Here is a 23,103-nt window from a genome sequence, read left to right as displayed (position 1 = left end):
CTTCCGTGGTGGCCTCACAGGCTGGACAGATGGTCTCTGTAGGAACTCTTCTGAGGAGTCCTCGGTGATGGATCCTATCCAGGCTGGCCAGTGCAACATTAAAACAAACAAATGAAAAAGAGTTGCCAAACCAGACATTTCAAATGACAATTTAATTAAATACAAACAAGGAAAAAAGGCACCACAGCCCATTCAAGTATTTTGCATAGATATACAAATATTGTAAACAATTAATAGGTGGACAAGAGAAAAGAGGATCTGTTTTCTGTGAACAATCTCCCAAATAAAAAGAAAATTCACATTGCCCTGGATCCCAGACACACACGTACATACACACAGTGGATGGTAAGAGGGGATGCACGGAAGGGTGACTTCGGGGGCACTTGGCTTGGATTCTGCAGAACCTCTCCTTTGCACGGTTCCCTAAGGATGGGTGGAGCACCTTTCCAGCTGGCATACTCTTGACTTTCTTGGCTGTCCAGCAGAGCTGTTACGTACACATTTAACGCAATCACTGACTTTAGAACTGGTCCCCAATTTAAAACGCACAAGTCTTCCATACCCTCGGCCAAGTAAGAACAAATCCTGACATAGGTAAGGGGAGGCTCTGTTCAAAAGGATGATTGCAAGAGATGGCGAGGGGCCGTGGCCACAGGGGGATGGGGCTACGATAGTACTGTAAGGTCTACAGTGAGACACTAAGATCTGCGAGCCTCTCAGAGCTGGCGCAGAAAGGAGCTTTTCTTTTACAGGGAGAAGTCAGTAAGGCTAAAAAGAACCCACGGCAAGCAGGCAGTTACCACTGGAGCCCGGTGCCTGGGCTTAAACTCCCACTGAGACAGGGAGAGAGGGTGCAATCCCCCTCGAGGTCCCTTGAGGTTTACATTTCAGAGATGCCTCCTGGGCTCTTAAGGAAAACACACCTAGGGTTGAAAAACTAGCAGGAGGCTAAGTTAGCTTCTAAAAAGATTTACATAGTCTCCATCTGAACAGAAGGCTGGTTAAGTCACTCCACCAAGCCTCAGTTAGGCTCCCCTCCTCCCCACCAGACCCTGAGCATGGACTCACCCGTGGCCAGAGCCAGCATACAGCCCCACCCCCAAAGGCTGACCACAGAGATGGTCCCTGAATATGGTTCTTTCCAGCCATGCTCACTCCTTCCTATAAAAGGCCCCTTCCTTCTGAGCTGTGGGATGCTCATAGATCTTGTAGCCGCTCAGCTCTCCTAATGCAATTGCCCCCTGCGCCTATCGCAACACTCCCTTCCCCAGTCTTGGCAGTAATCCTTGCGAATAAAGTGCCTCTTTCCCTAAGTCCATATTGGTTTTCGTCACCTCAAAGCAGCACATGGACACAGGAGGGGAAAAACGGGCTATGACAGCCAGGCTTGCTCCTGGGCAGCCTCCCCGCCGGCCTGCCAGAACACAGCCAGGAGTCAAACGGTAAGTAGAACCGGCTGCCGAAAGTCTTATCAAATTTAGAAAACTCAACCATTTTCCAGTTCACAGTACAATGTTTATGGGATGGAGGTGGTATTAAAATAATGGAAAACAAAAATGGAAACAAACCAGAAAGCAACAACCCAGGTCTCTTTCCGGTATGGTTCCAGGGAGGGTGGATTTCAGGTTCGAAAGGCTCATGCAGCCACAGTGGCTGGGGCATTTTCACTTCAGAGCCTTCAACCTCCTGACGTTGGGGAGAAAAGCTGGACATGCCACAGGAATGTCAGTGAGGCAGGGGGTTGACTTTAAGGGTGATTTCGGTGGGGAGGTGTTTTCACCGTTAATTTTCTGGGGTCCGGCCTTGAGGCCTGGGGCATCTCGAATAGCATACTTAAATGGAAGGCCGTCCCCTGACGTCATCAGGCATCAAGGATGGTGGACATCGGCTGTGGGGAGCAACCAGGGCCCCCGTCGGCGAGACAGGGGTGTGAACATCACCAATATCACAACTACCTCACTACCTGAGGGAAGAGAACTTCATTTTCCTGAGCTCTTTCTAAATCTATCCCAAGTGTCCCCCGCAGGTGCACAGCCTGAATCTCCCACTTGTCTACAAACCCAAGAATATCTAGTGAGCACCTATTGTATACAGAGAACGATAAGGGGGCCCCAGGGTAGTGGTTGGGAGTGAAAACTCAAGCCTCTTCCTTGCACTGAGGTTTTCAAGAGCAAACGTCTGTTCACTGCAGGAGGCGGGGAGGCCCCAAGCTGCCCAGCACCTTTCTGGGGTGGGAGACCGTCCCAGAGAACATCTCCGGTGGCTCTCTGAAAATCCTCCCGGCTAGCAGAGCACCGCACAGCCCCCGTTCCCTGCTGCGGGGAGGACAGGACCAGAGGAAAGAACACAAGGAAGAGGAGGAGAAAATGTCTGGCTGGTCCCAGCGCAGACTCTGCTCTGTCAAGGCCGCTGGCTGCTGCTTCTCTAGGGATCTCTACAGACAGGTCTGCTCTCTGCTCAGAAGACAACGGTCCTGCCTCAAGCCAGTGACCAGCTCTGGGGACAGGCTGGGGCTCCCAGGATGTCCGCTCTCCTCCCCGCACACTCCACTGTCCCTGAGGACCTCACTCAGATTCAGGTCAGGGAGTAAAAGGAAGACCCACACTCTGCTGAGGTCACCACACACCACGGGAAGTAAAGCTACGACCCCCCACAGCCATGGTCTGAGTCCACCCGGGTCAACACTCTTGAGAACCAACATAGGAGATCCCGTGGCCAACCCGCAGGCAGGAGCCTGACTTGCAGGTCACAGCACCAAGTCCCAGGAAGTCGGGACTGCCAGGGATTCACTCTCAACAGCACCACACGTTAGGCGGGTCCCAGTGGGGAAGGAGAAATCAAAAGCGTGAGGCACTTGGAAAATGCAGAAGAGAAAACAAGGAGCGCGCAAGAACAATGGCGAGCGGAGTCGAAACCTTTGGCTTGACGGCTCAGAGAGGAGGCCGAGGCTGTGCTCCCCCTGCTGTCTACACTGCCTACAAATAGTACCTGTCTGAGTCAGAGTGACCCTTGGGAGTAAGGGGATGCGGGGGCTTTGGCGGGGCGGGGGAGGCAGTGTGAGGAGGGAACTTGACGTGTTCACATATGGCCACAGAGCCGGGAGCTGTGACCTCAACCAAGCCCTGGCTGGAGTGAGCCCTCCCGATCAGTAAAGCTAAAAGGGACAGTAAGTGCCCAGCCTCTGTCCAGCCTGGGACCTCTGAGGAAGATGGAAGCAAAGGAAAGCTCTCATGCGTACCCTCCTCCATAGGAAGTGGATGGATGGCTTCTCCAAGCTGAGTCCTGGCCTCAAGGACTAAACAGACTTTTCCCAGCTGGGCTCGCCAGCTCGGACAGCCTGCACCAGCTCGACCGGCACCTCTGGGGCGAGGGGCCAGCTGAAGGGCGGATGGGGGACAAGCAGCCATTCAAACCTCTTCCGCCCTGCCCTCCCTACCTGGGGCTGAATATTGCACAAAACAACACTTGGATGCCGTTGACAATAGGCACTCTAGGCCTCTGAGGAAGCCGAGGAGGCACTGAGTCAAGGAGGAGATTTTTCAGAGATGCAGTGGTTCCAGGAGGAGGGGAGCGGGGGAGGAGGAGCTCGGAGGGGGCCAGGCATGCTTCCTCCAGATTCCGTGGCCACAGCTCCTCTGCGGTGTTCAGAGTCCTCACAGAAAGGGAGAAGCCCCTTTAGACGGGTCTAGATTTTCGAGCTAACCATCCCCACAGCCCTCTGTGACCTGTATTCAGGAAACTGCGGGGAAAAAAAGAGACAGAGCGAGAGAGACATCAGCTCCGTGGGATCAGTGGGGAGCTGTCCTCTGGCTTGTGACAGGTGGACAGGAGTGGCAGACTGTCACCTGAGAAGAAGGGTTTCCACAGAAGTCTGTGCACATGTCTGCTCGTCCAGACCATCAATTCTGCAGTGAGAGGCATGGTGGCAGCCCCCAACCCCCAGCTGACAAGCCATCCCCCTCCTCCCTCCCAGCAAAGCTGCAGCTCAGTCTGCAGAGTTCCCAGGGCCTCGTAGGAACACAAGGCAGTGAGCCAGCTTCCTCACCTGCTCCCCTCTGCCCCAACTCCCAGGACTAAGAATACATCCGCCCCAGGGAAGATGTATTAAGAGGGGCCGTTTGTGCACAGCCTACCACAGGCCAGCAGTTAATGTAAATTAACTGCCTTGACCTTCACAGTAACCCGATGCGGTTGGCTATTGCTGCTTCCTAAAACCTCTTTCTAGATAAGGAAACAGAGTCTCAAGAGAGTGATTTGCTCAGGGCCTCTCAGCTCAGCTCAGCTCATCAATTGCAGACCTAGGTTTGAAGCTACCATAGTTCAGCCTCCTAAACATCACCTTTCACATGAAACCAAAAAACCCCTATCACCAATTTAAGGGACAGTCATGCAGGCACCAAGAAATGCTAAGCTTTTGTCCTTTGCTTTTGTTCTGGAAGTCCAGCCCTACATCAAGAAGCATGAACTGGTCTGTCTTCTCAACTATACTTTTGCCCCCTGGATCGCTGTGTCCCAGCTTCTACCTCGAGTGTTTCTGAAGACTCACCTTTGGGGCAGGCGCTGCCAGGGGCCGGGTCTGCTGAGGTCTAGAGGCAGGGGGCCACAGGATGGAGACGCCCCCTGGCCTGGGGAGACTCTTGCGGCCTGGCACCGGGTTAGCCGGGAGTGCCTTCTGGGGCGGACGAGGCCTGGAGAAATCCTGGGGAGAAAGCCACAAGCCTCACTCAAAGGCCAGAGGGGCCTGTTCAAAAGGAAATGTTCTCAATATTTTACAGGTCAAAAGCAAACGAGAAAAGGGATATACTATTTAAAAAGAATGGTCCCATTTAAAAAGAAATTGTGTGCATACACGTTTACAAGTTCAGGAAAAAGCCTTTTGGAGAGCAAGTTAGCAGTATCTATTAAGGTTAGAAATGATCGTTCTCTGACCTAATACATAATTCCATTCCCTCTGATAACTATTTGCACAGGTGCACAAAAATGAAATTGCAAGGATGTTCCTTGCAGCACTGTTTGTGACAGCTAAAAGAAACTATAAATAACTAAAATTTCCAACAACAAATTACTAAAATTATACAGTGATATACGATGCAGCATTTTAAAAGAATGAAGTAGGTTGATACGTGCTGAGGTGGAAAGATGGTCAAGAGTCATGGCAAGCTGAAGTACAAGCTATACAGGATAGTTTAGAGAAAATAAGTCACCTCACTACCCCCCAACCAATGTAAATGCACAGGTACAGAGGAAAGTCAGGAAGGATGAAGACCAAATTGATAACAGAGGTCAGAGGTTCAGAGTGGGCTGTGCATAGGGAGAGGGGTCATCCAAGTGAACATTCAGTTTTTTTAACAAGAGCATATATGTGTATTACCTGTGCAAATAAAAATTGTAAAAAGAAGAAATCATATTTTCCATATTGTTTGTCTATGGGTGGCACAATCTTTCCTTTGTGCTTTTACATTACCTTCATGTTTTGCTCCCTTCTCAATAAGTCCTTCCCTGATGACCTTATTTAAAATTATAACACCCCCAAACACAACCATACACAGTCAATTGGCTGTGGCAAAAGCAGCCTAAGAGAGAAGTTCATAGTGATACTGCTGGTGGGAATGTGAATTGGTACAGCCACTATGGAGAACAGTATGGAGGTTCCTTAAAAAACTACAAATAGAACTACCATATGACCCAGCAATCCCACTACTGGGCATATACCCTGAGAAAACCATAATTCAAAAAGAGTCATGTACCAAAATGTTCACTGCAGCTCTATTTACAATAGCCAGGACATGGAAGCAACCTTAGTGTCCATCATCAGATGAATGGATAAAGATGTGGTACATATATACAATGAAATATTACTCAGCCATAAAAAGAAATGAAACTGAGTTATTTGTAGTGAGGTGGATGGACCTAGAGTCTGTCATACAGAGTGAAGTAAGTCATAAAGAGAAAGACAAATACTGTATGCTAACACATATATATGGAATCTAAGAAAAAAAATGTCATGAAGAACCTAGGGGTAAGATGGGAATAAAGACACAGACCTACTAGAGCATGGACTTGAGGATATGAGGAGGGGGAAGGGTAAGCTGTGACAAAGGGAGAGAGTGACATGGACATATATACACTACCAAACGTAAAATAGATAGCTAGTGGGAAGCAGCCGCACAGCACAGGGAGATCAGCTTGGTGCTTTGTGACCACCTAGAGAGGTGGGATAGGGAGGATGGGAGGGAGGGAGATGCAAGAGGGAAGAGATATGGGAACATATGTATATGTATAACTGATTCACTTTGTTATAAAGCAGAAACTAACACACCATTGTAAAGCAATTATACTCCAATAAAGATGTTAAAAAAAAAAAACAAGAAAAATCTCAAATAAACAAGCTAACCTACCACCTAAAGAATTAGAAAAAGCAGAACAAACAAAACCTAAAGTCAGCAGAAGGAAGATCAGAGAGGAAATAAATAAAATAGAGATTTTTAAAAATAGAAAAAAAAGTCAATAAAACCAAGAGCTGGTTTTCTGAAAGGATAAATAAAATCGACAGACCTCTGGTCAGGCTCACCAAGAAGAAGGGAGAAGACCCAAATAAAATAAGAAAGAGGAGAAATAACTACTAACACAGCAGAAATACAAAAAATCATAAGAGAATACTATGAACCATTACACGCCAACGAATTGGACAACCTAGAAGAAATAGACAAGTTTCTAGAAACACACAGCCCACCAAAACTGAATCAAGAAGAAACAGATAATTTGAACAGAATGATAACTAGAAGTGAAATGGAGTCGGTTTAAAAAAAAAAAAAAAAAAAACAACTCCCTGCAAACAAAAGTCCAGGACCAGATGGCTTCACTGGAGAATTCTACCAAACATACAAAAAAGAGCTTATACCAATCCTTCCCAAACACTTCCAAAAGATTGAAGTGGAGAGAACACTCCCTAAGTCATGCTATGAAGCCACCATCACCCTGATACTAAAACCAGACAAAGACACTAACAAAAAGGAAACTAGAGACCAATATCTTTGATGAATATAGATGCAAAAATCCTCAACAAAATATTAGCAGACTGAATCCAACAACACATAAAAAAGACCATATACCACGACCAAGTTGGATTCATCCTAGGGTCACAAGAATGGTTCAACATATGCAACTCAATCAGTGTGATACACCACATCAACAAAAGACAAAACTCACATGATCATCTCAACAGATGCAGAAAAAGCATTTGATAAAATTCTACATCAACTCATAATAAAAACTCTCACCAAAGTGGGTACAGACAGAACATATCTCATTATAATAAAGGATATTTATGACAAACCCACAGCCAACATAATACTCAACAATGAAAAGCTGAAAGCCTTTCCACTAAAATGTGGAACAAGGATGCCCATCCTCATCACTTCTATTCAACATAGTATAGGAAGTCCTAGACAAAGCAATCAGACAAGAAAAAGAAATAAAAGGTATCCAAATTGGAAAGGAAGAGGTAAAATTGTCATTATATGCAGATGACATACTATATATAGAAAACCCTAAAGACTCACACAAAAACTACTACAACTGGGACTTCCCTGGCGGTCCAGTGGTTAAAACTCTGTGCTTCCAATGCAGGGGGTGTGGGGTTGATCCCTGGTCAGGGAACTAAGATCCCACATTCTGTGCAGCACGGCCAAAAAAAAAAAAAAAAACTACTAAAACTGATAAATGAATTCAGCAAGGTAGCAGGATACAAAATTAACATATAGAAATCTGTTGCATTTCTTTACACTAATAATGAAATTATCAGAAAGAGAAAGTAAAAATACCTTTTAAAATTGTATCCAAAATAAAAATACTTAGGAATAAATCTGACCAAGGAAGTGAAAGATTGATATGCTGAGAATTATAAAAAACATTGGCAAAGGAAATTGAAGATAATTCAAAGAAATGGAAAGATACTCTTGGATTGGAAGAATTAATATTGTTAAAATGGCCATACTAACCAGAGCAATCTACAGATTTAAGGCAATCCCTATCAAATTACCCATGACATTTTTCACAGAACTAGGGCAAATAATCATAAAATTTATATGGAACCACAAAAGACCCAGAGTTGCTAAAACGATCCTGAGGAAAAAGAACAAAGCTGGAGGCATAACCCTCCCAGACTCAGACAATACTACAAAGCTACAGTAATCAAAGTGTGTTATTTGCACAAAAGCAGACATATGGATCAATGGAACAGAATAGAGAGCCCAAAAATAAACCCATACACCTATGGTCAATCTCAACAAAGGAGGCAAAGATATACAATGGAGAAAAGACAGTCTCTTCAGCAAGTGGTGTTGTGATAGCTGGACAGCCACATGTAAATCAATAGTTAGAACACTCTCTCACACCATACACAAAAATAAACTCAAAATGGCTTAAAGTCTTAAATATAAGACATGACACCATAAAACTCCTAAAAGAGAACATAGGCAAAACATTCTTTGACATAAATCATAGCAATGTTTTCTTAGGCTAGTCTCCTAAGGCAAAAGAAATAAAAGTAAAAATAAACAAATAGGACCTAATCAAACTTACAAGCTTTTGCAAGCAAAGGAAACCATAAACAAAACGAAAAGACACCTATGAAATGGGAGAAAATATCTGCAAATAATGTGACTGACAAGGGCTTAATTCCCCAAATATACAAACAACTCAAACAGCTCAATATCAAAAAACAAACAACCCAATCAAAAAAATGGGCAGAAGACCTAAATAGACATTTCTGCAAAGAAGACATAAAGACGGCCAAAAAGCACATGAAAAGAAGCTCAACATCACTAATTATTAGAGAAACGCAAATCAAAACTACAATGAGGTATCATCTCACACCGGTCAGAATGGCCATCTTCAAAAAGTCTGCAAACAATAAATGCTGGAGAGGGTGTGTAGAAAAGGGAACCCTCCTATACTGTGGGTGAGAATGTAAATTGGTGCAGCCACTATGGAAAACAGTATGGAGGTTCCTCAAAAAGCTAAAAATAGAGCTACCGTATGATCCAGCAATCCCACTCCTGAGCATATATCCCCAGTTTTATGGTGTCATGTCTTCATTCAAAAAGATACACGCACTCCACTGTTCACAGTCACACTATTTACAATAGCCAAGACATGGAAGCAACCTAAGTGTCCACTGATAGATGAATAGATAAAGAAAATATGGTATATATATACAAGCGAATGTTAGCCATAAAAAAGAATGAAATAATGCCATTTGCAGCAACATGGATGGACCTAGAGATTATCACACTAAGTGAAGTAAGTCAGACAGAGAAAGACAACTATCATATGATACCACTTATATGTATGGAATCTAAAAAATGATACAAATGAACTTATTTACAAAACAGAAACAGACTCACAGACTTAGAAAACAAACTTATGGTTACCAAAGGGGAAAAGAGGCAGGAGGGATAAATTACGAGCTTGGAATTAATAGATACACACTACTATATATAAAATAGATAAACAACAAGGACCTAGTCTACAGAACAGAGAACTACATTCAGTATCTTGTAATAACCTATAATGGAAAGAATGTGAAAAATTATATATATATATATATATATATATATATGAATCATTTTCCTATATACCAGAATCTATCACAACACTGTAAACCAGCTATACTTCAATTTTTAAAAATTGCAACACTCCCCCAGTCAGCATTCCCAGACCCCTTTATCCTATTCTACTTTTTCTTTTTTGGTATATATCATTTATCCCATTCCACCATACTATACAATTTACTTATTTTTTATTTTCTGCCTCTCCATCCCCCAATATACCAGAAACAGGGGCAGGGGTCCTTTTCTGTTTGATTCAGTGATACAGCTCAAGCTTTAGAACAGTGCCTACTATACAGTAAGCACTCAACACGTATTAGCTGAAAAAATAATAAAACTCTGCACCTGTCAAAAAAATTTAAATAACTATATTTATTCTGTGATCAAAAAAAAAAATTTTAAGGGGCAAAGAATGGATCTCATGCCACCACCCACAGATCCCCAAGCTGGTGGGGTGCAAGAGAGAAGCTGATTCCACAGGTGAGAGTTCCAGTGCCTACTGTCCCGGATCGCTCCCCTTCCCGAGAAGGTCACTAGCAAGCATAAAAATGGCTCAAAGGCAAGCGTGGGGAGAGAGTGGGAGTAAATCAGAGATCTTCTGAAAGCAGCTTCTCAGCCAGCAGAAAAGTGAGAGCAGAAATGAAAAAGAGCAGCAGATTCTCGTGACCAAAGCGCCACGCTGTCCAGCGCCATCCCCTCCTGGAAGGACAATGCGATCCCACACGCTTCCAGCCCAGACAGCTGTCAAATCAGTGGCTGCTGGAGGCCAGGACAGAGACCTTCTGGGGGAAGCAACAGCTGGGGGCAGATGTCAGGATGCCGGGGGGAAATGCCATGCTCCCTTGGCTGCTTACTGTGCCAAACAAACAATTTGTGTATGTGCAAGTGCACACGCAGGGCGGGTGATCTGGGCAGGAGCCTCATCAGCATGGCAACACTGGGCCTCCTAGAGCAGGGTCATGCCACTGGCCACGTCTGCTTCGACCCAGCTCTGCTCTACGAGGGGCCTCACCCAGCACTGTTTTCCAGAGGCAGAAACTGTCCTTGAACTGCTCTGGCCCACTGCTCCTGTCCTCAGGGGGTAGCACCTCCATCAGTCAAGCTGCACAAACCAGACACTGGGCAGTTGTGTGTGTGTGGTGTTGTGTTTTTTTTTGGGGGGGTGGGTTTGTCATCCCCTCCCAACCCTCATCAGCAACCGTTTCCCTGTCTATTTTCTCTTCTACACATCCCTCATGGGCTTCACCCCATCACCGCTGTCACCCCACCCCGCTCCAAGCTACCATCGCCTCTCCTCTGGACGCTGTTTACACTTGTAACCCCTGCACCCAGTCTCATCCCTCTGATCACAATGCCACTAGAGTGAGCCTTTCATTGTTTAAAACTAATTTTTAAATTAAAGTATAATATACATAAAAAGAAATGAGTCATAAATATACAACCAGATGAATCATCAGAGTGAACACACCTATGTAATCCTCACCCAGGTCAAACAATGGAAGATTAATAGTCTCAGAAGCATCTCTGGGCACCCTCCCAGGCACTGTGCCTCCCTCTTGCCTAAATGTAGCCCAAAGTGAGATCCCTGTAAATGGCAAATCTGTAGGGAAATTTCCCTGTAGATGGAAATCCCTGTAGGTGTCACCCATGCTCCACCACTGCCCTGTTCCCATCAAATGCAGTCCAAATTCCTAGTCCAAGCCTATGGCACAGTCTGGCCTCCCCTGGCTCTCCAGCCTTTCATCATAGCTCCGTGGGACCCGGGCACAGGGGCCTTGAAGTTCCTTCCATCTGCGGGCTCTCTCCATCACAAAGCTTCCCTACCAGCAGGTCCCTGGTCCAAGAACCTCTCCCACCCCTCACAGCCTGCTCACCCCGCAGGTCTCAGCTCAAATGTCACCTCCTCAGGGAAGCCTTCCCAGATTTTCCAGGCTAAGTCAAGTCCCCCGTAACTCTCTTTGTAAGAATGCTGAACCTCTCCTTCATAGCACTTACCACTACTGTCACTACATGTATACCAGTCTCTTCCCCAGCAAGCTGTGAGGTCTGTGAGGCAGAGATGGCATCTGCTTTGCTAACCACTGCCTAGTACAGAGTAGAAGTTCATACACATTTGTAGAGAGAATAGAAGAGGTTACGAAGCTTCACCCTCCACCTCTCCAGAGTGGTCCATGTCGCCAAGTTAGGAGGTGGTGGAGCTGAGATATGGAGAGTGTGAATTCCCCCAGGGCAGGTGGTATCTCAGCTCTGGACTCCAGGGCCTAAGCCAGGACCTGACACACAGGGTGGTGAAGGGTTTGGAGTCAGCCCTGGGTGCAAGTCCTGGCTACTCCACTTACAAACCGCCACCTTGGGGTAGCCCCTTCAACCCCGTGAGACACAGCTACCCAGCACTGAAAATGAGGGCAGCAGAAACTCTCTTCTTGGAATGGTTCTGAGGAAGGGGGTGGCGCCCTGATTTAATCCCTGCCGCCTGCTCAGAGAAGCTGCCTCCCACTCCCCGCCCTTGAGAAACCCCCACCTGGGCCTGGGGCCCAGCAGAAGCCGTGCTTGGCATCTGTGTTTTGAGATACCTCGCACCAGCCAGGTGGCCCTCTGGGCTCTGGATTCCTGCCAGCAGCCACCAGGGAGAGTGGGAGTCAGGGCAGGTCATGGAGCCTCCAGGCTTCCCGTCCCCCCAGCTGGAGTCCACTGCCCCTGGAGACCCCTCCCCCAACCTACCGCTCGGCACCTTGGGGTGAGGCTGACACCATCTCCACCGAACAAGCCTCCAGTGTGGGTTTTTTAGGACCAGTGGTTTCAATGGACTGCTCCCTCCCTCCTCCTCCACGTCTGTTCTTCCCACACCCCTGTCTGCACGTGGCTGCTTTCTCCCCTCTTCCTCCCTTTCTCTCCTCTTTCCTTCTGTTATGGGCTGAACTGTGCCCACCCCCAAAATTCATACGTTTCCGCTTTAACCCCCAGTACCTCAGAATGTGACTATATTTGGAAACAGGGCCTTTAAAGAGGTGACTATGTTGAAATGAGGCCGTTAGAGTGGGCCCTAATCTGGTCTGACTGGCGTCCTTATAAGAGGAAATGCAGACACACAGAGACATCAGGGTGCACGTACACAAAGGAAGGACCGTATGAGGACACGGGAGAATGCAGTCATCTGCAAGCCAAGGAGAGAGGCCTCAGAAGAAACCAAGCGTACTGGACTTCCAGCCTCCAGAACTGCCAGAAGATAACCTTCTGTTATTTACGCCACCCGGTCTGTGCTGTTTTGGCCGCCCAAGGAGGTTAACGCACCCTTGTCTCCTCGTCTCTCCTCTACTCCTCCTGCTCTTTTCCCTTTCTCCTTCCCTCTTCTCTCCCTGTCAGCCTTTCCTTTCCCTTTCTGCATGGAATTTTCTATTCCCCGGCTGCCCCACATGAGAAAAATGGGAGAGTAGCAGCTTCGCATCCTCTAAGAACCAAAACTGATGCTCTCGGCTCTGCTAAACCATGACACTGCCATGTCCCAGGGACCCCTCCGCCTCCAAGACCTGGAGCCAACCACAGTCCTTAGGGGCAGAGACAGCCTGGGCCCCATGGAGCCCTCTGGACCATGCCCAAGAACGGCAGTCCCAGGAGGAAAATGGGCAAGTCCCCTACCCCACCTGAGGGGGTCCACACCCAAAATGCACAGGCGGCTCTGGAAGGCACCACGCCTGATCACCGTCCTGGAAACATCTGGGTCTGTGCTACAGGAACTTCTGCCAGAAGGTAGAGCTGGAGCCACCAGAGCACGGACACACCAGGTGAACAGACAGCTGGGCAAGCAGCTCTGCTTCCAAAGAACACCAGTGGTGGGGGGATAGCCCAGCCCCTACTCACCCCTCCCAGAGGCCCGGCCCCTTGACCAGCCTCCCAGACGAGCGAGGCACCACCGTATGTCCGTCAGTAAGACTTCCCGACTAGCGCAAGATACCGAAAGGCACAATTTGGTGGAATAAGTACTATGATGAGAGAAGTACAGAGGCACCAAACTCAGGCTTGGGGGTCAGAGAAGGCTTCTTAGAGGAAGTGGCATCTAAGAGGAGATCTAAGGATGAACAAGAGCTGGCCGTGCAAAAGGAAGTATATGTGGCAGAGGAGACAGCATTTGCAAAGGCCTCGAGGAGAGAAAAAAGACCATGGGGAACTGAAACATTAACTGAACATCACCATTTGGGGCGGAAGGTGGGTAGTGGCTTGTCACAGAAGAGGCCAACCAGGGAGGAAGCCCTCCGTAGTGTATTTCCTCATGCCCATCACCTGCATGCTCTGGGTGCCCTGTGTCTACCAGAATGCAGAAAAGGCAGCCAGCCCGTGAGTCAGCAAGCTGCCTCTTACCAGCCTCTGTCACTCCTCAGGGCTGATGGCCTGAAAAGTGATGCTCCCGGCCCAGCGTTGCTGAGAAACCACTTACCTGGGAGAGGATGCACTTTGGTGCAGGGGGCACTGGCCGGCTTGGGGGAGGCCTCCTGGATGATTCTTTCCTCTCTACTGGCGGTCCGGCCCCTGGGGAGTTCCTAGCAGTCCTGCTGAGGTGCACTGGCAATGGTGCAGGTGGGGACCCACCATGCAGATAGTCTGCAGGGGGCCTGGGAGGAGGCTGGGAGGGCTTCCGTAGGGTTTCAGGGGTGTTGGTCACCTGTATGCATAAGACAAGGAACGCCTGAGACACAGGAACCCTTAATGCACTTAAAACCTCAGGGTGGTCTTGTGTGTCTCTCTGGCATGCACAGAGGCCTAGGATCCCAGAGATCAGATGCAACGTTTAAAGACATTAGGGGATGGCAGAACCAGCTGACCATCTATCTCTCAAGCCAAGAAAGTGTCTTTTATCACCAATCCCATGGGCCCACAGAGGTGCTTAGGAAAGTCTAGCAAGAGTCCTGAGGGACAAAGTTAAAGTAGCAAAGTTCATGGTGCAAAGCCCTTACCTTTCGCTTGCCCTGGGGTGTCTGCAACTTGAACGTTGGGTTGGCGTGGCCAGTTCCACTGTTCTGAGACACCCTGAAGGGACAGCTAGTAACAAGGAAGGAGAGAGGAAGAGTAAAGGAGGTGCTGTTCATTGAGGATCAGTGCCTGACATCCCTCTGACTGAGGCATGGTAGGGAGCAGCTCAGTCTTCCCAAGTCTGCTCTGGTGGAAGTGGGATTGGTCCTCCTGAACCCCAGCTCCCTAGGCATGGAGACGGTGGCCCATGGAAAACTCCCAAGGAAAGACAATTGGCCTCATACAAAGCAGAGTGTTCCTCAGCACCTTTCCTTCACCCTTTTAAGACCTCTCTCCCCCAAGAAGACGAGGATGTCACCAGCCATCAACCAATCTCCCTCAGGCATCGTTCCAGAAGGACCTGGGATTTAAAATCCCCTCCGGAAAAAGTGTCATTTAATAGAGGACTCAGAGACTATACACCTTCAATATCCAAAGGAATGAATCGCTTAAGAAAAAAAATTACTCTGTCTTGAGCTGATGTCCAGCCACCCCTGTGATTGACTTGAGCTAGTCAGTTTTTCTCTGTTGCCTCAGTTTCCTGCCCTTTAAAATGGGGAGCAAATCAATTAGATACATGCTAGCAAAGAGATTTCATTTCTATTCCAAATTGAATCGGTTGGGGCATTCTGCTGAGAAGGATTCTAAAGTGAGGACCAGGCTCAGCCGAGCTTACTTATTAATAAAAATCAGCTAGTAATGTCTGCCACGGTCAAGGAGCATGGCAGCAGCGGAGAGGGCGGCATGTACCTGGCATTTGCCTTCCCCGAATTAGACCCACCACCACCAACTTTTTCACCAGGTACTGCTTACGGAAAGCTCTGTGATCTCCAAGTGGACCCCAAATCCTTCACGGCACCCCGTCATACCTGAACTGTTGCCTCAACTTGGAAGGGAGGGCTAGGGGTTTGAGGTAGCCCAGTTTGTTGTTCTGTTTACAGCAGTGGTACATCAGCATGAGGACTGCCAGCGCAAAGATGGCCGAAAACACGCCGGCTACTACAGGACCAGCACCTTCCAGAAATAGAACCCAAGTGAAAGACTTAGAAGCGGTCTGAGCTTTAGCTGTGGATTTCAAATAATGTATTCCTGACACTCTTCAGATATTTGATCTTCATTTACTTCGTATTACTTATTTTAACTTAAAAACTATAATAAAAAACACACATTATGTCCCACCAGGAAGCCACTCATATGAGCTTAAACAACCAAGTCAACTTGCTTGGCACAGATCTCATAATAAAGCTTCTCCGGCCACTTCTGCCTAATTGAAGAGAGTACCTTTTAAGGCAAGGAGTTTCAGCTCTATTATTATCTACCACTAGTTTTCAGCCTGAACCATGATGTTCCGGGACACAAAGCAACCAACACAAAGCACTGAGAGTCATAGATTGATCTAAGATTAGAACTTTCGCACATAATCCACAATTTCACATTTGATTTCACCGAACTGCCTCAATGTTCTCACAAATTATAAATCTAAATGCACAAAATATATATAGACCAGTGACACACTACTTTTGTTTTATATGTTGAGGTTTCTTCCTTGAAAAAAAAAAAGTTCTCTATTATTTTTTAAAAGCTTGGAAACCAAAGAGCTAGAATCCCTTAGATTTCCACTAAAAAAACTGTAACATTTTCTGAGTTTCTGGTTCCTCACTTGAAGCTTTGTTCATCCAAGGAGATCTGAGCCACTGTAATGTGCCCTAGATTCATGATTATTTTTAAGTGGCCGAGAAGGGGTAGTCGCCACCACCGCCTCCCAGAAAGAATGCAGTTATTCAGTAACCTGTGATCTGTCTTAATCTCTCTCTAAGCAGAACCATGCCCCTCAATAGAAGGGACAGAGGAAGAGCAGCTGAGGCTGAGCCCCACCAGGCTGCTAGCCTGGGCCACTCCTCCCATTCTGTCCCTCTAGTTCTCTCATCTACAAAATCAGGATAGTGATGCTGACTCATTATCTCTCTGCATCGTGCCACCCGCCCCCATGGCACCCACCCCTCCTCACAAAGGTGAGCAGAGGCCCACGCAGGCCGGGCACTCACTCTCGGGGGGCATGGGCCCGCTGTCGATGCTGCCCCCTTGGCCCGGTGTGTTGCAGAAGGGCGGGGCCCAGCCCCGGAAGCAATGGCAGTTCTGATTGTTGTTGCAAACCTGGAGCAAGGGCAGGGCAGAGGCGTCAGCACCCTGGAGAGCTCTGGCCTCCCATAGGGCCTGCCCCCTCAGACACCATGGCAGAGGAGCCCCAGAACCCCGGGCTCGCGTACCCCGTGGCCATGGCACTTCTTCCCGCAGCCTTCTGTTTCAAAGAACGAGGTGTTCCTGCACTGCCCCTCGAAGCAAATCTGTAACGAGGAAGAAGCCACTCAGTACAACGGAAGAGACACTCACTGGTTGGCAATTAGGAGACTGGGGTTTTGCACTCAGAACTTACGGGACTCAAAAAGGCAGCCTACTTCAGGTTATTACTGTGAAAAATTAAAAACAACCTAAAAAGCCAAGGACAGGATGGTAGTTAACTAAACTCTGCTATAACTTGTGTGATTAGGGAGAAAAAACCAAATATTATATTTTTAATAAATATGTGTTATTCCACTCTATATTACTATATGTTGGTGATATGTTAACTACTTAATTGTATATTAATATGCACTAATTGAAATATTATATTTAAAAATAATGACCATGGTGACAGCTGTCTACTTTGTGCCAGGTAGTATACCAAGTGCTTCAAATGTTTTTTATACCATCATTCTCATAGTTAACTCTGAGATGCGGCCATTATTTGCCCCAGGCTTCCCTGACTCCTAGTCTAGTCCATTTCTCAATTCATAAGATAATTAATGATGAGGACAAAAGAGATAATAGCCAGCCTTCTAAACAGGTTTACAGGGATTATCTCGTTTAATCCTTATAACAATTCTGTGAGGTGGGTCTTGCTCTTACTAACATGCTTAATAAAGGAAGCAAGCCACAGGGCCAGAGAGGTTGGGGAAGCTGGGACTTGAGCCCAGGCACCCTCGCTCCAGATTCACACTATAGTCACTGCAACCCAGCGACTGAGTGAGGCTGGAGAAAGGGACTCACGTGGTTATGGCCACATTTGGTCCCGGTCATCACCAGGCCTGGGTCCAGCATGTCACCCTCCTCCTCGGGACCTCGGTAGACGTGGGTGCCCCGACATCGGATCTGCCTCCCGTTCATGATGATGGTGGTGTCGATGGGCACTGCATTGGACTCCAGGGGCCGGGCCTCTGAACTCTGACACTGGATCTTCCCACACTTGGCATCTCTGGGCCCGAGAGAAGGAAGGAAGGAGATGGAATCAGAGGCAGGGGAAGAGCTGGGGCACCAAAGAGCTTCAATCTTTCTTGACCAGGCTTGGAGTGGGGAGAGGCAAAAGGACAATGAGTGTGTTGTAGGGACTCAGCAGGAAAGACCCCATGTGGACTGAGACCAAGGATAGGATGCTAGATCCTTATCCCCAAGCAGATCGAGGCCAGAGAGCTGGCCTTGGGAAGTCCTCTTTACTGCAAGGACAACTGCCTGACCTGAGCAACCTGCCCCCTTATGCTCCTTGCATCCCCACGCACTCGAGTGCTGCAGCCAGAAGCCTGGTGTCATCCCCGACTTCCCATACTCCCTCCCTCCTATATACCTACTCTAATTCACACCACCATCCTTTCTCACCTGGACACCAGGAAACTGTGTCTCCCTGCCTCCAGTCTTGCCCTATAGGAGTCTAATTTCCACACTGCTCTCAAGCCAAAGTCCAAACTCCCCTAGCCATGCATTCGAGGCTTCTCATGATCTGGTCCCTGCTTGACTAGCTAGGCTCATTTCTCAGCAGCCCCCTCCCCACTGAACCCCAACTTTATACTTGAACTATATCAAATTGTTATCAGTTCTTCCTACCAAGCATTTTTCTCTACTCATCTCTCTGCCTGGTACACTCTCCCAGGTACCAGCACCATTCCCCATCCTGTTCAACTGGATAATTTCTCCAAATCTCAGGCGTAACTTCCTTTGGGAAACCACTTCAACCCACTAACATTGGGTTGGGTGGCTCTCACCATATTTCCACTATTACACTGTATTGTTATGTTCCATGTACTCAGCACAGTATCTGGCACATGGCAGAACCACAGTAGATAGTGGATGGGTGGGTGGATGGATAGATGAATGAATGAATGGGTGAATAACAGGCTATTCGGATGAGGATATAATTCGTACCCTGTGGAAATGACCCAAGAGGGCTGATGCCCCGCCCTACTATAAGAAGGTCCGAGGAGGAGGTCGGACCAGCTTTCTAGGAAGCATTGCCATCCATGCCCTCCCTCTGACTTCCTTAGGGCTGAATGGCACATTGCCAAAAGGGCCTGGAACAGATTTATTTAAAGGCCCAGTTTGGGGCCAGCCAAGTTGCTGAGAGGGCGGGAGTGAGGACACAGCAGGAATTGCTTGGTCACCCTCATCTCATGGGGTCTGCCCTCTGGTCATCACCTCATGTTGCACTTCTTGTGTTTCCCATTCATGTCCTTCCCACAGTTTCCAAAGGTGTCCCCTGCCACATTCACCTTCTCGAAGCAGAGATCAGGAGCAGGCCGGGCTCCTGGGTGGGCAAGAAACATTCATCAGTACACTAGCCAACGTTAGTAGAAGTCAGAGCCCCCAAAGGGCAGAGCTAGCCCTTGGCAAAATCAGAAGGTTAAGAAAGTTTTAGGGGAGGGAATATTCAGCCTTTTCTTTCTTTACCCCATCAGTTATTCGACCCCCATCTCCTCAAGACCTACTCATAGAAAAAGGCTTTACATCAGTTCTTTATACCTTATTGAGGTTTTATATCTGCGGGAGGTTTGTGTGCTAAGCCTTGTCTCTAATGAAGAAGGCTTGTCCCATTTCAGGTTTTTTACTAAAGGTAATACCTGCACAACATTTTAAAGAGTAAAGCATGTCTTTCAGTTTTTTCTACCTAGTCATTCCAGTTCCTACTTTCCTACAACCTGGTGAAGCAATCTTAATTCACAGTGTATCTTCTAAAGATAATTTTATCTCTACCGTCTAGATACAATTCTTGTGTATCTTCTAGAGATAATGTATCTAATAAAAAGTGGCAGCATAGTCTATTCACTGGTCTGCATCTTGCATTTTTCACTTAATTTATTGCACGAGATTTTTTTTTTTTTCAGTACATTCAGAGCTGCCTCCTTTTATTCAGCTGTATAGTGTCCCAACGTATGGAGGTACCAGAATTACTTTAAGTGGTCCCTACTGAAGGATTTATAGGTTGTTATTGGTATCACTAACAATGCTGCAATAAATATCGTTGTAAATCTATCTTCACATAAATGTGCAAGTACAAATGTAGGATACATCCCCAAGGAGTAGTATGGATGAGCCCAATGACAGGTGCACTTAAAATTCTGGTATCTCCAAACAGCTTTCCCTTGGGTTTGTACCTACCTGTTTTCCCACACCCTCCACAACTATATTATTCTTGTTCTTGCTGTTATAGTTATAGTATTAGTATTATTACCTTATTATATTAATTCTTCAGTCTTTGCCAATATGATAACATGAAAAAAATCCCATCCCATAGTTGTTATAATTTGCTTATAGCTTAAGGACATTTGCATTTCCTTTTCTGTCTCCATCCTCTGCCATTTTTGTTGGATTATTCTTTTTTTTTTTTTTTTTTTTTCCGGTATGCGGGCCTCTCACTGTTGTGGCCTCTCCCGTTGCGGAGCACAGGCTCCGGACGCACAGGCCTAGCGGCCATGGCTCACGGGCTTAGTTGCTCCGCGGCACGTGGGATCTTCCCGGACCGGGGCACGAACCCGTGTCTCCTGCATCGGCAGGCGGATTCTCAACCACTGCGCCACCAGGGAAGCCCTGTTGGATTATTCTTATCCACTCACCCACTCTGAGAATTTAAAGCATCAAGGAACTAGGAAGAACACTGCCTACTGCCTCTCCCTGAAAGTCTACCCTGAGGCAAGGGGACTGAGAAAAGGTAATATCTGGAGACGCTGTTTTTAAAGCCAAGGATTCTAAGCTACCCAGAGTGCCTGAAGGGGGAGGCTGGCTAGGAAGCGGTGGGGTGGGAGGAGGGCCTTCCCCCCAGGAGAGCCTTACCAGGACCCCACAGCTGCTGGCACTGCTCCCGGTAGGTAAGGCACATGCCGTTGTAGCAGTAGGCCTGGCCACCTTCGCAGGGGCTGCCGTCCATCTGGTAGAAGTTGGTGGGGCAACGGGGGGACTTGCCCGTGCAGAACTCCGGGAGGTCACACTGCCGCGCCTGTTCACGGCACAGTGCGCCAGGGGCCAGCAGCTAAGCCGAGGAACGAGAGCGGAAAAAAGGTCAATCTGCCTCCTGCCCTCAACCCTCCCAGCGAGGGCTCGTGAGCATCACTCTGGTGGAACAGAATTTCCCATTACCGTGATTTCAGAGTGCTTTTTACATGACCTCATTAGCTCAAATCACCATCATTCATCTGATATGAATAGTGACTTAGGGTTTCGAGGTGTTTTCACAAAGGCTAACTCTACATAGCAGTCTTAAGAAGTAGGTAGAAAATAATATTTATGCAACAATTTACAGTTTACTAAGTGCTTTAGTAATAACAGCTACTTTATGGAGCTCCCACTTAAGTGCCCAGTACGAATATTACTTCATTTAGTTTTCATGATAGTCCTATGTAATATAATTATCCCTATTGTGCAGATTATGAAACCCGAGGCAAAAGAGGTTAAATAATGTCTCCAAAGTCTCATGGTTAGTAAGTGACAGAAGAGCCAAGTCCACTAATATATATGTAGAGATACACACACACACACACACACATACACAGAGTAGCATTCATACATCTTTGAATTTACAAAGCACTCTGGCAATAACACATCCCCATTACTGCCAGGCTAAGTATGTCACACATACTCAAGTCATGAGATCCTCACAATATCCATGAGCTAGATATACTGCTATTTGCCTCATTCTGCAGATCAAATAACCTGATCAATAGCACACCTTGGGCCACTGGTAAACACTGAGTTTCCACTTGAGTCTTCCAGCCTCCCAGGGTGGTCAGTTATTAGTATACTCTTCCCATCTTACAGATAAAGAACCGAGGCTTGGATGGGTAATAGGCTGCCCCAAATCACACATAGGGCTTGAATTGAAGGTCTCAGACTCCAAGCCTCATCTTTTCCCACACACTTCTCTCCAGGAACTCCTTTCCAAGATCCCAGCTGAAATCCTGGAACTGGGAGATGGGCGCTCTCCACACTCACTCTCGGGCCTTAGCCTGAGACTCGAGGACCCGACCCAGCTAGCACAGCCTCCCTGGGGGCCGCCGGGTGCATCCTAGAGTCAAACCAGATGGCGTGGGAGTTCCCCTGAACCAGGCAAGGAGAGCTACGTCTGAGAACAGCGCCCCTCCACACTCCCGGGTGACTCCACGCCACCCACAAGGCCCTCCCAAGACAGAAGGCAAGAATGGGCCAGCTGAGCAGCTTTCTGACAGTCTCAGTTCAAGGGTGGCCTCAGGATGCATCTCTCCACCTGAGAGCAGGATGGAGGGGAAGAGGACCCACCCTGGAGCCAGCCTGCCTGGGTTCAAATCCCAACTCCTTAACCAGCAGTAAGATCTATGTTTATGCACCCGTGAGGGTAATAACCCTCTCGTGGTTATTGCTAGAAGGTCATGCTAGAAGGCATGTTCCGATAAAGTACTTGAACAGTATGTGGAACATAATGAGCCCTCAGCAAGTGGTAGGTGGAAGCACAGTCCACAATCCTATCCAAAACCCTGGCACCAGATGGGCTTCAGACTTTACAGATTTTAGAAAGCAGACACTACACAGATGTACATACATATGTGTGTGTGTATATATATATATATATATATATATACACACACACATACACATGTATGTCACATAACCCACCAGCAAGGACTAGGATTATACCTTATAATCATACACATTAATATTTCTGCAATGAAATATAATATTCACTTTAAGTGTGATTTTTTTTTTAAGACTATAATCAGACTCATGTCTATTCAGGTCAAATTTTGCCACCAATAAATACGTTAAAAAATTTTTTTTGAGTTTTCAGAACTTCCTAAATTTCAGAATTATAGATAAGAGACTGTAGACCTATAGTAATATTAGTGGTAAAAATGATGTGATCTTTCATATCAATATTAAGAGAGTGGGCTCCAGAGTCAGGTCAACCTGGTTCAGCCTCCTCCTGGCTGTGTGATCCCAGAGAAGCCACTTACCCCTTCTGAGCGCCCCCAACTTTCCTCATCTTAAATTGAGGATATTAATGCACATCTCATGGGGCTTTTGTAAGGATTGAATGAGATGACATATACAAAATTCTCTGTACCATGCCCGGCACCTAATAAGCAATTCATTAATATTAATCAAAACTGTGATGAAGATTATTATGAGCTCCAAATAAAATCAAGCCTACTCTTTC

General features: G+C 47.0%; 1 protein-coding gene across 2 annotated transcripts in view; it reads right to left on the bottom strand.

Annotated features, from left to right (window-relative positions):
- Nucleotides 1-133: 133 nt before the first annotated feature.
- ADAM19 (ADAM metallopeptidase domain 19) overlaps nt 134-23,103 on the bottom strand; it is an 89,050-nt gene continuing 66,080 nt past the window's right edge. For both annotated transcript variants that reach the window (XM_059062929.2, XM_067032006.1), the window contains 10 exons: nt 20,751-20,946; nt 19,119-19,227; nt 17,703-17,907; nt 16,883-16,960; nt 16,661-16,769; nt 15,485-15,629; nt 14,561-14,645; nt 14,044-14,268; nt 4,547-4,699; nt 134-3,739 (listed from right to left, as the gene is read on the bottom strand). In XM_059062929.2, coding sequence (XP_058918912.1) covers nt 3,686-3,739; nt 4,547-4,699; nt 14,044-14,268; nt 14,561-14,645; nt 15,485-15,629; nt 16,661-16,769; nt 16,883-16,960; nt 17,703-17,907; nt 19,119-19,227; nt 20,751-20,946 — 1,359 coding nt within the window. In that variant the 3' untranslated portion in view covers nt 134-3,685. The remainder of the gene's footprint in view (nt 3,740-4,546; nt 4,700-14,043; nt 14,269-14,560; nt 14,646-15,484; nt 15,630-16,660; nt 16,770-16,882; nt 16,961-17,702; nt 17,908-19,118; nt 19,228-20,750; nt 20,947-23,103) is intronic.

This window comes from Kogia breviceps, chromosome 4, assembly GCF_026419965.1.
Source record: "Kogia breviceps isolate mKogBre1 chromosome 4, mKogBre1 haplotype 1, whole genome shotgun sequence".
Classification (NCBI taxonomy): Eukaryota; Metazoa; Chordata; class Mammalia; order Artiodactyla; family Physeteridae; genus Kogia; species Kogia breviceps.
This window is presented reverse-complemented; position numbering and strand designations above follow the sequence as displayed.